The sequence below is a fragment of the Mauremys mutica genome, chromosome 15 (genome assembly GCF_020497125.1).
Source record: "Mauremys mutica isolate MM-2020 ecotype Southern chromosome 15, ASM2049712v1, whole genome shotgun sequence".
Classification (NCBI taxonomy): Eukaryota; Metazoa; Chordata; order Testudines; family Geoemydidae; genus Mauremys; species Mauremys mutica.
The window spans coordinates 29,774,970-29,788,187 of NC_059086.1; the positions used below are offsets into that span (position 1 = coordinate 29,774,970).

General features: G+C 54.9%; 1 protein-coding gene across 2 annotated transcripts in view; it reads left to right on the forward strand.

Moving 5' to 3' along the window:
• Positions 1–10,501, forward strand: part of LOC123349901 — an 85,738-nt gene extending 75,237 nt beyond the window's left edge. For both annotated transcript variants that reach the window (XM_044988175.1, XM_044988174.1), the window contains 3 exons: positions 5,076–5,114; positions 7,177–7,470; positions 10,312–10,501. In XM_044988175.1, coding sequence (XP_044844110.1) covers positions 5,076–5,114; positions 7,177–7,470; positions 10,312–10,460 — 482 coding nt within the window. In that variant the 3' untranslated portion in view covers positions 10,461–10,501. The remainder of the gene's footprint in view (positions 1–5,075; positions 5,115–7,176; positions 7,471–10,311) is intronic.
• The last annotated feature ends 2,717 nt before the right edge of the window (positions 10,502–13,218 follow it).

Genomic DNA, 13,218 nt, shown 5'->3' on the forward strand with positions numbered 1-13,218 from the left:
GAGAGGGGGAGCCACCCCAAGTGTGACTGATGCAACTATGCAGCCTGAGTCTGCTGAGAGCCTGAGCCCATTGCTGTGAGGGGAGGGAACCACCCTTGATTATCTTGCTAGACTGTTAATTCTGAACCCTACAGATGACAACCTGCAGCACACTAGACACTACAAATATTGGGACGGCATCAAATAAATTGTATTTACTATCAAAATAAACAGCACAGGATGTGGCTGCTCTGGCTGGGTTGTTCATTTCATACTGACTTCAGTAAAACCCTCCATTGATAAAACGACTATGCAGAATCCCCCCAAGAGCAGCAGACTTCTTCAGTTTTAATGTCAGAGGAGTTGTGTTAAACAAACTCCTTTTATTCAGAATGGCACAGACGCCCAGCAGTCCCCAGCCCAGATCCTGCTGTGGGCTGCACAGCCATGGGAGCAATGCCGATAGATCTCCCCAGCTCATCCCCACACCCTTCCCCACCAGCTCCCCACACAGCTATCCCCAAGGCTGGTCCAGTCGGCTGTAGAATCCATGGGGCCTTGATTGCAGCCATAACTTTGTAAGCGTCAGCGCTGAATGCCCGATCCAGCCCTGCAGCCTCCCAGGGGCTTTCATCAGGCCCAGAGGGAGCAGTTCAGGGCCAAAGGTTTCTGAGCAGCACACAACAAAACAGGGATGTGCAGACATGAGGGCATCCGCCAGCGGGCCCCAGCCCAGGAGTGTCTCTGACGGCAGGGTCCCTAACTGGGTGAAATTCAACAGACCAGATCCCCAGCGGGTGTAAATCCGCCGTGCTCCATTGGAGCCATTCTCCCAGCAGAGGATCTGGCCCTTGGTGTCTGATGTGCCGGGGCACTGAGAAGCTGTGGGAGAGGCAGAGCACAGGAGCCATTGCGGTTTCTGTCCCACACAGCCCCCGAAGCGCGGGAGGCAGGTCAGAGAGTGACTGATTTGGAGGCAGGTCAGAGAGTGGCTGTCGCTGGTATTTAAGCTCTAGGGGGCTGGAGCTGCTGGGCTGTTTGCAGACCGGATTTTGACCAGGGATTCTCACCATGTTTCTGCCGCGTGGCCTGTGGATCCTCGGTGAGTGTCGTCCACGCTGTTGGGCTGCAGGATAATGGGAGGATGGGCTGGCCACCTTTGAACCTTTTGGCTGGTGCGTTGCTGTCCACCCAGTGACTAGCCAGGGCGACGTGTTTCTCAGGGTGTTTTCCTCTCCGTGCGAGTCAGGGACGTGCTGAGTGGGGAGTCCTCCAGCTGTCCGGGTATGTCAGTGCCAAGCTGGGGTCCTGAGCCATGGGCTGCATGTGGGGGTTGTCCCCGCACTGCATCTCCGAGTCTGAGCTTTGCTCTGGCAAGGCGTGAGCTGGTTGTTAAAACTGTGACAAAATCAAATGCTTTCTGCCTCACCGCGCCAGCTGGCCTGTGGAACTCATTGCCACAGGAGAGAGTTGAGTTTAGTGGGATTCAAAAAACAGGACAGAGAATGGGATTCTTATTTCTCCCCATGTCTGCGGAGAACAAGAGTGTCCAGAGATAGCGCAGCGACGATTAAAAACGATACCCAGGCGTTTGGGAAGGGACACAAGGCCTGTCTGCTGCAGGGGGGGTGCTGAGCGGTAGCCACTGGGCGCTGCGTGGGAATTTTCCTGAGGGGGTAGGTTAGCCCAGAGCTGCAGGGATCTTTACCCTTTGCTTTACCACATCTGGTGCTGTCGCTGTCAGAGACAGGATCCTGGGCTAGAGGGACCCTGGGACCATCCAGACTGGGGATTTCTCCATCCCTGGGACAATTACAGGGCAGGGGTGTTCTGAGCAAAGCCAAAGCACCTGTGAGATGAAGGCCCCAGCTGAGCGTATCTCGGGCTGGGACGCTCTGTATGAGATGCACACAGGGCTGAATGCAATGCTATTGCGATGGAAGGCTGCACAAGCACATTTCAATGCAGCGAATGTCCACATGGCTAGAACGCAGCTCGGGCAGTGTCACCTTTCCACTGCTGCGGCCGCCTGGCAGCTGGATTTTCTGGACTAGCTCCTCAGCCAGTGTAAACTGGAGTAACTCCAATGGTGCAGGGCCGATTTACACCAGCTGGGGGTCTGGCTCTCGGTTCCAACCATCGCTGGAGCCATTTCCCCTCTCTCAGGTTTGTTGTGGGGCAGGACATTCACTGCTGGCTTCATCCCTGATGCCCAACTGCTTGGAGAATGGTAGCGACGGGGCACGAGCTGCGTTTACAATGGCGGCTCCCCTTGATTCACGAAACAGGCATCCTTGCTGATGTTCACCCCTAGCACACACAGGGCCCCCTCTGCACCACCACCAGAGCGGGTGTATCTGTTTATTGCTCTGCCTGGTGCAGACTGGTTGGATGTAGGGATCACCGGAGGAGATTTGCTGGTGTTTATGGTGCAAGAAGTCATGCTAGGTCAGGGTTAGTCAATAGGTAGACTGTGGGCCAAATCCGGACAGCCACCTGCTTTTGAACAGACCTCAAAATCTTTTTATTTACTATTATTATTATTATTATTATTGTTCTCTCTGCAGTCTGGATCTTGGCTATACCTTGACCAAGACATTCCGCCACTGGCACAAAATAATTGACTACCCCTGCACTAGATGGTCTTAATACTCCCTTCTAGCCTTAAAACCTATGAATGAGGCAGGGGCTGCGGGTCAGGATTGTGGGGCATTATCGGGGGTGGGGGGTCTGTTAATCAGGATTGGGGGGCTTTATCGGGGTGGGGGGAGACACACTCAGTCCCTTGAACACAGCCCTGAGATGGTTTATGGTAAAATGGAGACAAAGTTTATTAAGAAAGTGCAGAGACTTACGTGGCATAAGCAGAGAGAACAGAAAGAGAAAATAGTTACCAATACAACCAGCTAAAACATGGGTTCTGTCTTTGGGGCAGTCATGTTTTTGGTTGGGGGGTTTTCAGTTAAAAATAATCAAAACTTTGTGCCCAGAGTGGGAATGTTTGGTTTGGCCAGAAAACCGACTTCCATCGCAGCGTTATTTTAATGGAGAAACGTCCCTCAGCTGGAGCCCGAGAGCGGGAGTGGCTGGAATAGTGGGTGGGATAAGGGGCTGTCCCAGTGTTCCTGTTTGTCCATAGCCCCCTTGTCCTGGGTCACTTTATCTTGACAACCCCCCCCCTTCCAAAAAACCCCCAAACCCTGAAATCAGCAGGTGCTGCACAACCCCCTGTACTGGCAACGTCACACACTGAACCCAGAGAGGGAATGACCCTGCAGGGTAATGAGCCCTCAGACCCAATCCAGCAAAGCACTTGGGCCCGTTTACACCTATGGCCCTACGCCTGTGCTGAAAGTGAACTGGCTGCTTCGGTGCTTTGCTGGAGCTGGGCCCGGCCCATCAGCAGCCGCCAGGACTGAGCCCCGGAAAGGAGCACACTGGACCCAATCAGCTCCTTCCCCGAGCCCTAGAGATTACGGCCGTTATGCTTGTGACCCTAAAAGCCCCTCTGTGGCAGCAGGCACACTCGGCACCCCGTTGCCAGAATATTTAGCCAAACTGTGTCTTGTAAGATGTGATAGAAGAACTGCTGACAGGCCGGTCATGAATATCACTGTGTCAGGCAATGACAGATTGTGTAAATAGCAGTACATGTGTGCTGGAAATGTGTTCTTAAAATATGTTTTGGGGACAAGCCTGCCTTAGACAAAGGAATGTGGATTTACCTGTTGGGGTCAAGCTTTATAAGCCATAGAGAGTGAGAGTACATTTACATATACGGTAAACAAAGCAATCAAGCTAAGCAGCCCTGGAGGAAACTGCTTGGGGAGCCCACGGGGGACACATCGGAGTCTAAACCCCCCAGGAGGTCTTCTTGGCTCTGGAGGCAAAGACAATGGACTTTGGAAAATATAAAGGGAGCAAAAAGACATTCTAGTGATCCATGGCTTTGGGGGCAAAAGGGGCAGCGCCCGCTGATTCTGTGAGCGTTGGATCCGGAACGGCTGGAGACGCTGCTAGCTTGATGTAAGCTTGGTAGCTTGCTTTTTTAGGCAAAGATCGTAACTTGTGAAAGGGAAGGCAGTAGAAAGCCCCAGTCACTCCTCGGGCTCCAGCTGAGGGACGCTTCTCTGTCAAAACAAAGTTGTGATGGGAAACGACTTTCTGAGCAAACCAGGCACACCCACTCTAGGCACAATTTTTTGATTTTTTTTTTTAAATGAAAATCCCCTAACCAAAAATGTGACTGCCCCAGATGTGACCCAAACCCCACCATCTATTACCAAAAGGTACAAAATGTTACTTTGCAGTAAGAGTTTTCAGCCTTTGGCTTTCCAAACCCAAACATTTCCGCCTCACGCTGAATATTTCTACCTCCAAAATGGTTTTCAAATGCCTAAGATTTGGGGATTTTTTAAATACAAAATTGAATTTGTTGGTAGAAATTTTTTAATGATTTTTTTCAACATTTCCTGCAAAAATACTTGGCATTTTTGAGCAGCTCTAGCCAAGGCATGAACCTGCCCGTAACCAATCGTGGAGTGGAAGGAACTTTTAGTGGCAGAAATTATCCCACAGGTGCTACTGTGAGTTTCTTGCACCTTCCTTTGCAGCGTCTGGTGCTGCCCCTGTCAGAGGCACGATGCTGGGGTAAGTGGACCTCGGTTCTGACCCACTCTGGCGGTTCCTGTGGTTTTAAACTGAGACATGGAAAATTAAGCCCGGTGGTAATTTTCCAGCCAGCCCCAAACAGACAGGCTGGATCCAGGGCCCGTTAGACCCAGCAGGAGCTTTGCTCTTGCTTCTGATGAGCCCTGGGTGATCTTACGAACATGCGGCTGGATGCCGACTTCTTGACTTCACAGGTAGCCTGTGCAGGGTCAGTGGGGCTCTCCCAGAGCCCAGTGCTGTTCAGGGACCCCGCAGCGCAGGGCCTGGCCCTGGATTTCTGCAGGGGGGATTTACCCTCCCTGATAAGCCCTCTTGCCTGGTGTCCCTGAGATGGCTGCAGTGCTCTCACTGGGACGCACCCCACTCTGGGATCCCCACACGGCCCTCGTCACATTCTCACCCCTGTCCCTTCCCTCCTGTCACAGGTCTACCTCTGGTCATGGCCAAGATCTGCAGCTCCCCAGGTGAGCGCGTCCCCGTCATACCCGCAGCCCGGTGGTGAACCCAGGAGAGAGGCAGCTGCAGAGATGCTGGCCGGCTGGGAAGGGCTGGAGCTGAGCCCTACTCGCCTGAGTCACCCAGGAGCCCGGCTGCCTGCGATGGGTCCAGCTGCAGCCAGTGGGAGCTCATCCCTTGGCTCCAGGGGATACACACAGGGCTGGGCTCAAAAGGGCAGCGCAAGCGGAGCCTGGTGAGGGAGGGTGGCCTAGTAGGTAGGGTGTGTTCAGATCTGGGTTCAATTCCTGACACAGACTCCCTGTGTGGCCCTGGGCAAGTCCCTTAATCCACCCTGTGTCTCAGCACCCCCTCTGTGCCATGGGGGAGCGTTCCCTGCCTGCCAGCAGAAAATAAGCCATGAGGTCCCCTGGTGGGCAGGGCTGGGGGATGTACTAGGTAGAGAGGAGAGCAGACTCTCTCAGCAGCAATTGTATAGTGGGTTAGGCAGGAGCAGGAAACACAGGGAGCCTGACCCTGTCTGGCCTGCAGGAGTGGCCCCAACACCTCCATGGCCAGAGAGCTGGGAGGAAGATGGGTCCATAGGCCTTCACCATACAGCCCCCTCCCTCCCCATCCACTTTCCAAGGGGCAATAGGACGAGTGTGACCAGGAGGTGAACTGGCAGCTCCTCACAGCCAGGAGAAGTTTGTCTGTGGGCATCCAGTGAAGGCTCCTGACACATGCCAGGAGGGGATCCCCACACACAACAGGTGGCCCCACTGCAGAGATTTACCTCCAAGACAAAGAAAATCCCCTACACCCCAGTCACTGCAGAAATAGGAGCAACCAGAGGAAACCCTGAGTGACCTGTTAACAGTCTAGGGGTAGAGAAAGCTGTGTTAAAAGTATAGACTCTCCCTTTAAATTCTCCAGTGTTCCTGGTCCTGCTTTTGCTGCAGGGAAGCAGAGTGAGTTCTGCAGACAGAGAGGTGGGGGGGAGTTGGGCCCCCCAACCTGAGGGAGCAGCCTGCTTTGTCTCTCTCTGGATTTGCTTTGGTGCGTTATCGTTCTGGATTCTAAGCACTGAAGCCATGTTGCGCTGCAGCCTTCCAGCCAGAAGAATCATGTTTTTTATCTAACTCCTTTGTGTGTACGGGGAGCACAACACCAACGAGTGAGTGGCCTGCTGCAATGTGTAGCCATCTCTCAAAACACAGAGCCAGGGGCTGAGTGAACTGTCATTAACCAGCTGAGAAACCTGGCTGAGACAAGAGCTGCACTGCACCAGGCACTGTGCACACACAGTGACACACAGGCCCTGCCTCCAGGAGGCTAAGTAGACCGGGCAGACCAAGGAAGGCGGATTAGCCCCATGTCACAGATTGGGAGCTGAAGACAGAGCAATGCAGTGCCTGGTCCCTGGTCACACAGCGACTCTGTGGCAGCACCCAGAATCAGGGCCGCCCAGAGGGGGGGGCAAGAGGGGCAATTTGCCCCAGGCCCCGCGTCCCGCAGGGGCCCCCACGAGTGTTTTCCGGGGGCCCTGGAGTGTTTCCCCTCTTCCCGCGGCTCCGGTTGAGCTCCCGCAGGCATGCCTGCGGCAGGTCGACCGGAGCCCGGGACAAGCGGACCTGCCGCAGGCATGACTGCGGAGGGGGCGCTCGTCCCGCGGCTCGGCTGGACCTCCCGCAGGCATGACTGCGGCAGGTCAACCAGAGCCGCGGGACCACGGCACCCGCCGCAGTCATGCCTGCGGCAGGTCCGCTTGTCCCGGGCTCCGGTCGACCTGCCGCAGGCATGCCTGCGGGAGCTCAACCGGAGCCGCGGGAAGAGGGGACCCGCCGCAGTCATGCCTGCGGCAGGTCCACCAGAGCCAAATGCCGCCCCCCAGGGCGCCTGCTTGGCGCGCTGGGGTCTAGAGCCGCCCCTGAGCGGGGGCCCCCCGCCGCCGAAGACCCCGGGCCCCCGGAATTCTCTGGGCGGCCCTGCCCAGAATTGAACCCAGGTGTCCTGAGTCCACTGTTTAACCCACAAAGCCACCTTCTTCCATACACAATCTGTTCTCAACAGCCGCTCCTATGTTTCCAGGGGACCTCCCAGCCCCACAGATACTGCTAGACACGGTGGCCAGTCGCCCCGGGGACACCGTGGTGGTGAAGTGTAAAGTGCCTGCTTTCTCTCCTGCTACCCGGGTTATATTCTGTCGAGACGGGAAGGATCTCGCAGTCCAGCCAGTACAGGAAGGCAAATATGCCTACGACCTGCGTTATGACGTGAGGGCAAACAGCTCCACGAGCTTTGCCTGTCTGTATCAGCACAAAGGCGATTGGAACCAAGAGACAAATTCGCTTCTGAGCACCTCCCGGTTCCTGCGTGTGACAGGTGAGTCCACAGCCAGCCAACACGGGCGGCACAATGTACTGCTCCGTCGGTGTCAGGGGTGCAGATCAATCACCTACAGCTCGGTTACAAAGGACCCCCAGTTCTGTGGCCATATAGTCCCCCTGCAGCTGATTTACTGACTAGACGCTGTCCTTGTTTAGTCGCTGCAAGGACACAACTCTACGGCTTGGCCAGTAGAAGCACTTGCCAATTGGCATTAAGAAAATACTAAAGAAAAAATACCGGGGCCTCCAGGGCTCTTTGCACAGGCACTGACTTGTATTTTTCCTGGTAGGTGCTTCACTCCCCCTCCGCCTCGAGGCCCCGCCCCTGCTCCGCCCAGACCCCGAGGTCCCGCCCTCACTCTGCCTCGTCCTGCCCCTGTTCCACCCCTTCCCCGAGGCTCCCCCGCTTGCCTGTCGCTCCCTCCTCTCTGCTTCCCTGCTGTTCTCGGCGGCCCCTGCTCTCACTGGCTCTGGTTCTGCTCCCACGCACTGGACAGGGGCAGCTGCAGGCCCATTGAGGCCTGGATGTTTAGCAAGGCCCAGATCCTACAGCTGGGCCCAACTTCCCAAGCGCTCCATCCCCACTGAGGCACTAACCAGTGCTCGCACACACGGTCCCTTGGGGATCCGGGCCTGCCTGCGCATGCTGAGTGCTTGGAAACCAGGGGGGCAGCTTACGGGGGCCTGATTGTGCCTGCTCCTTCAGTGGGGCACTCTCTCTGCCCCAGTGCAGTGTGTGTAAGGGCCGGTGTGCAGTGCATGCTGGGTAGCTCAGGGAGGCTTCCCCCAGCTGCCCCGGGGCCACTAGAGAGGGCAGAGAGCCCATGGTGTGAGAATCGCAATCAATCGTGCAGCAGCCTGAGATTCCCTAAAGCGAAGCGAGATTTGGGGGTTACCAGGAGACCCCATCGAAGCCCTGAGTCCAGAGGCAGGCGCTCGGCACTGTCTGAAAAATCCTTCTCCAGCCAGGCACCCAGAGTCACTAGTGGCTTGGCAAAATCGTGGCCCCTTATGTGCTGGAGCTCCCCCTGGTGATGAGGGAACATAGAGCGATGCGTGGCTGGCTGCGGGGAGCCCTGGTTATAAACACGAGGCAGCAGGAGCTGGACATTTGCTTGGCCACACACCCACCCCACCCCCGTTGGCATTCACCATGGGATCAGACTGGGGTGTCCCAAAGCTGCTCTGAATGCAGCAAAGCTCTGATGTCCCGGCGTTTCCCCGGGATTGAATGGAAGGGGTAGGAGGAGTTCCGGGGAAAAGCCCATTGTGAATGGGACAGCAGGGCAGGGGTCTCAGCTCCGTGTCTGTGTCAGCAGCCACGCAGGATGGGAGCTGTGATATGTAACGCCCCCCCGCACCGCCCAGCCCGCACTGAGCAGACACGATGTGCTGTGTGGGTAATGCCCCAGGCTGTTCTCAGAGCTCCGGGGTCAGCAGCACGAGCAGATTCAGCCGACCTCAGGGTTGTTCATAAACAGAGGCCAAGTCGGGCTGGTTGCCAAGCAGGGCCAGCTCCAACCTTTTTCCCGCCCCAAGCAAAAAAGAAGAGCGCCGCCCTGCCATACCCCCCCCCACGAGCGCCACTAAAATCCTGCCCCCCGAGTGCCACGCTCCCCCAAACACCGTCCCCTTCTGAGCACCGCGCCCCCACCCCCTGTCCGAGTGCCGCGCTGCCCCAAGCCCCCGCCCCCCCGAGTGCCGCGCCGTGCCCCCGCCACCCTCCAAGCGCTGCGCTGCCCCAAGCCCCTACCCCCCTTCTGAGCACCGCACCAGCCCCCGCCGACCTGAGTGACACGCCCCCTGAAGCCCCGCCCCCTCAAAGCACTGTGCCGCGCCAAGGCCCCGCCCCCCCAAGCGCCGCGCCTCCGCTCCCCCTCCGAGCACCATGCTGCCCAAGCCCCCACCCCCTCCAAGCGCCGCACCAGCCCCACTCCCCCAGCGCCGCGCCGCTGAAACAAAAAAAAAAACCTCCAGCGCTGCCCTGAGGAACCAAAAATAAATAAATAAACCCGAGCGCCCCAAGGTGCCGCCCTAAGCACGTGCTTGGTCAGCTGGTGCCTGGAATCAGCCCTGTTGCCAAGGTGCCCGGCCAGGTTTATTGTCGCCAAAGCACGGTCCTAGCCCCTCCCCCCCCGTAGGCGCTACAGGGACACTAAACTGGGGTTTGCCAGCGATACCTTATTAGACACGTCCCTTGCGTCTTCATCTCTGTACAACAAGATCAGGGATTGCTGAGTGCTGCAAAAAGCAGCAAGAAATACTCCTGGCAAATGTCGGTGAGTTCTGCTTGTTCGTTATTATTATTATTATTGCTAATAATCATAAATAATGATTATATTGAGAGGAGGGGGTAGGGTGGGGGTGCTAGGAAAACAGTCCCTTATTTTTGAAATACAACGTTGGCAACCCTAAGTAACACCCAGAGGCACGTACTTTTATTTTTCCCCAGGGATGCTCCACCCCTGCTCTGCCCTGAGGCCCCGCCCCCACTCCGCCCTTTCCCCCAAGGTCACGCCTTGGCTCCGCCTCTTCCTGCCCCCAATCCATCCCCTCCTGAGGCCCCTGCCTGCCCCCCACTGGCTGCTGAACAGCTGTGGCTGGTGGGTGCTGAGCACCTACAGAGCTGGCGCCTATAGTAACATCGGCTCCATCAGCGCACCAGGCTGCCGGTGTTACTATTCTGCCAAGGCCGGCTCTGGTTCCTACGCCCAGGGCCCCTGGCAGAGTCCCTGGCACTGCAGTTACACCCCGGACACAATCCACCCCCCGCTCTGTCCCCACAAACAGGGTCCCAGCTGCCATCTCACGGCCCTTGTCTTTTCTCACGTTCCAGGCCCTGCCATCCCGCTCTGGGTTTGGATCCTCCGCAGCACCTTGCTCCTGCTCCTTCTGGCCTCCGCTCCACTCATCACCTGGGTGCTGGGGAAAGTAGCCGCCACCAGGCCCGAGCCAGCCAGACCGGGGGGTCACCGTGGGAAATGAGAACTGACCAGCCGAGGGCAGAGGGGGGCAGCAACTCAGTGGACCACCACAGCATCATGCCGGCAGGGACTGGGGGGCTCTGGGGATGCTGCTGCAGGGGACTGGTGTGTTCAGAGGGGTCTGGGCTTGCCGGAGAAATGCCACGGCTCAGACGGGCCGGTGGAGATTTACATGCGGCTCCCAGTCAAGCCACATTGCGCCAGTGCTAGCAGTGTGGCCGCCCCGAGCTCACACTGTCAGGCCCCAGATCACAAGACTGGTTTAAAATCCATCAAGTATTTTTTAAATTAATAATAATTTTGGTGGGGTGGGGAGGCGAGAGGGACTGCTGCTGCCTTCTCGTCTCTGAGCCTTTCGGGGCCGTCGGGTCACGTTTTCCAGCTTTCCTCTGCAACCGCAAGGGCTAGAAACTTGCTTATTTCTTAAATGAAAGTGGAATGGCTCCAATATCCCTCTCTCTCTCTCTCTCTCTCTCTCTCTCTCTCTCTCTCTCTCTCTCTCTCACACACACACACACACACACACACACACACACACTTTATTTTTCACCCACTCTGCAGCTGGTTAAAATTGAGCAGGTGAAATTTTGGATTTCAGCTAAAAAAAGACTGAGGCCAAGGATTCCCATGATATACAGCTTCCCTTCGCCACCAGGGGAGACAGCCAGGGTTCAACCCGGGAGCCTGGCCTATAAAGAACTGTCCATGGGGCCCCACTGCAGCCTTTCGGAACTAAAATATTTTGGTTTTTACAGGCCTCTCCACACCCTGGCAGCTAGCTGGCCTGTGACAATGTAATCAGCCCTGTCCTGAGCCAGCAGTATTAGCATTCAAACCTGTGACTTTCAGCATGAAAAGGCAGAGAATGCTGTCAGTGGAGCTAAAGGAGCAGCTCTGTCAGCTAGTAGCAGTAGTAGGCTATTATCCTGTTGTGTGTCCCCATGTGTAGGAGCATGTGCCAGCGCTATGTATCACCTGACATTGTGCATGCACTGAGCACAATAGATCAGCCAATGAATAAACAGATCCATGCATACACTCCGTTTGAGGATGTGACGGAGCGATTCTGGCGGGACCCAACTGAGAGTGCCAAATCAGGACCAATTGTTTAAACTGGGCAGTCACAGCCCTAGGCTGGGGTTTTTCCACCTCTAAGGAAAACCAAATCAGCCAGACAAAAAGGACTTTGGTCTCACCCCACTGGCTAACCACAAGTCACACAAGCAATTTCCTTAGACACTCCAGTCTCCCAGCATCACCACCAGTGCACTCGTCCTGGGGATGAATGGTTATGAAAACCAACACCCCAATAAAAGAAAAAGGTTCTCTCGATCCCAAAGGACCAAGCCCCAGACCCAGGTCAATATACACATCAGATCTTACCCACAAATCACGCTGTTGCCAATCCTTTAGAATCTAAAATCTAAAGGTTTATTTACAAAGGGAAAAAGGTAGAGATGAGAGGTAGAATTGGTTAAATGGAATCAATTACATACAGTAATGGCAAAGTTCTTAGTTCAGGCTTGCAGCAGTGATGGAGTAAACTGCAGGTTCAAATTAAGTCTCTGGAATACATCCCCCGCTGGGATGGGTCATTCAGTCCCTTGTGTAGAGCTTCAGTTTGTAGCAAAGTCCCTCCAGAGGTCAGAAGCAGGATTGAAGACAAGATGGAGATGATGAATCAGCCTTATATAGACTTTTCCAGGTGTAAGAATCTCTTTGTTCTCACTGTGGAAAATCACAGCAAAATGGAGTCTGCAGTCACATGGACAAGTCTCTGTATACCTTGCTGAGTCACAAGGCGTGTCTGCCTTCTCTCCATGGGTCAATTGTGTAGCTGATGGTCCTTAATGGGCCATCAAACAGGCTAGGCAGAGCTAACACCAGCTTGTCTGGGAGGCTTCCCCCAGAAGCACAGCACAAACTTGAAATACAGACAGCATAGAGCCAACATTCATAACTTCAACTAAAAATGATAGACATACAGACAGCATAATTATAACCAGCAACCCATAATCTGGTCTTAGACACCTTAGATGACCCCCTTTATCTAAAATTTGGTGCCACTGCAGGACCTTGGTTGCAACCCATGTTCTATATGGTCCCAATTTATATCAATAACGTCACAGAGGAAAAGGCCCAGAAAGGTGTGAGGGGGGACAGTTGAGTGGATTCTGTGGGGCGGATCCGACAGAAAACACTGGCACCTCCCTCACGTCTGGGGGCAGATCCCCAGGGGTTAGACTCAGCGTTCGCAGCATCTGGGTCAGTAACACCCTCGCCCAGCACAGAGGGGGAGCCCACAGGGATGGCGGCATGGAAACAGCTGCAAAGCAGCCACGGGATGCCGGGTATTTCAAAGGAGACCTGGCTAAAGCTAAGCCAGCTTCTCTGCTGGATCGTCAGCCGTGACTGGACAGAACCGGAGATGCTTTGGCAGAACTGGTGGAAATTCTTTCATTGAAACATTTTGTGCATGAAAAAAATGGCATTTTTGATCAAAACAAACATTTTGTAATCCAGTGAACATTTTCCATTTTGGAATGAAAAACCAAAAATCAAAAACTAATTGCTGGAAAACAGTTGGGGGGTTGGTTAAAAAAAAGGCAGGCGGTTAAAGAAAACAACTTTCCCTGGACTCCAAAACTCTTTGAGCTTTTTTTCAGAAATCCAGGTGTTTTTTTTATAGGAAAGCGGAAGTTTTCGAAACCTGACTATATCATCATAGCCACCTTTGAGTTTTCATCTGAGAACTGACA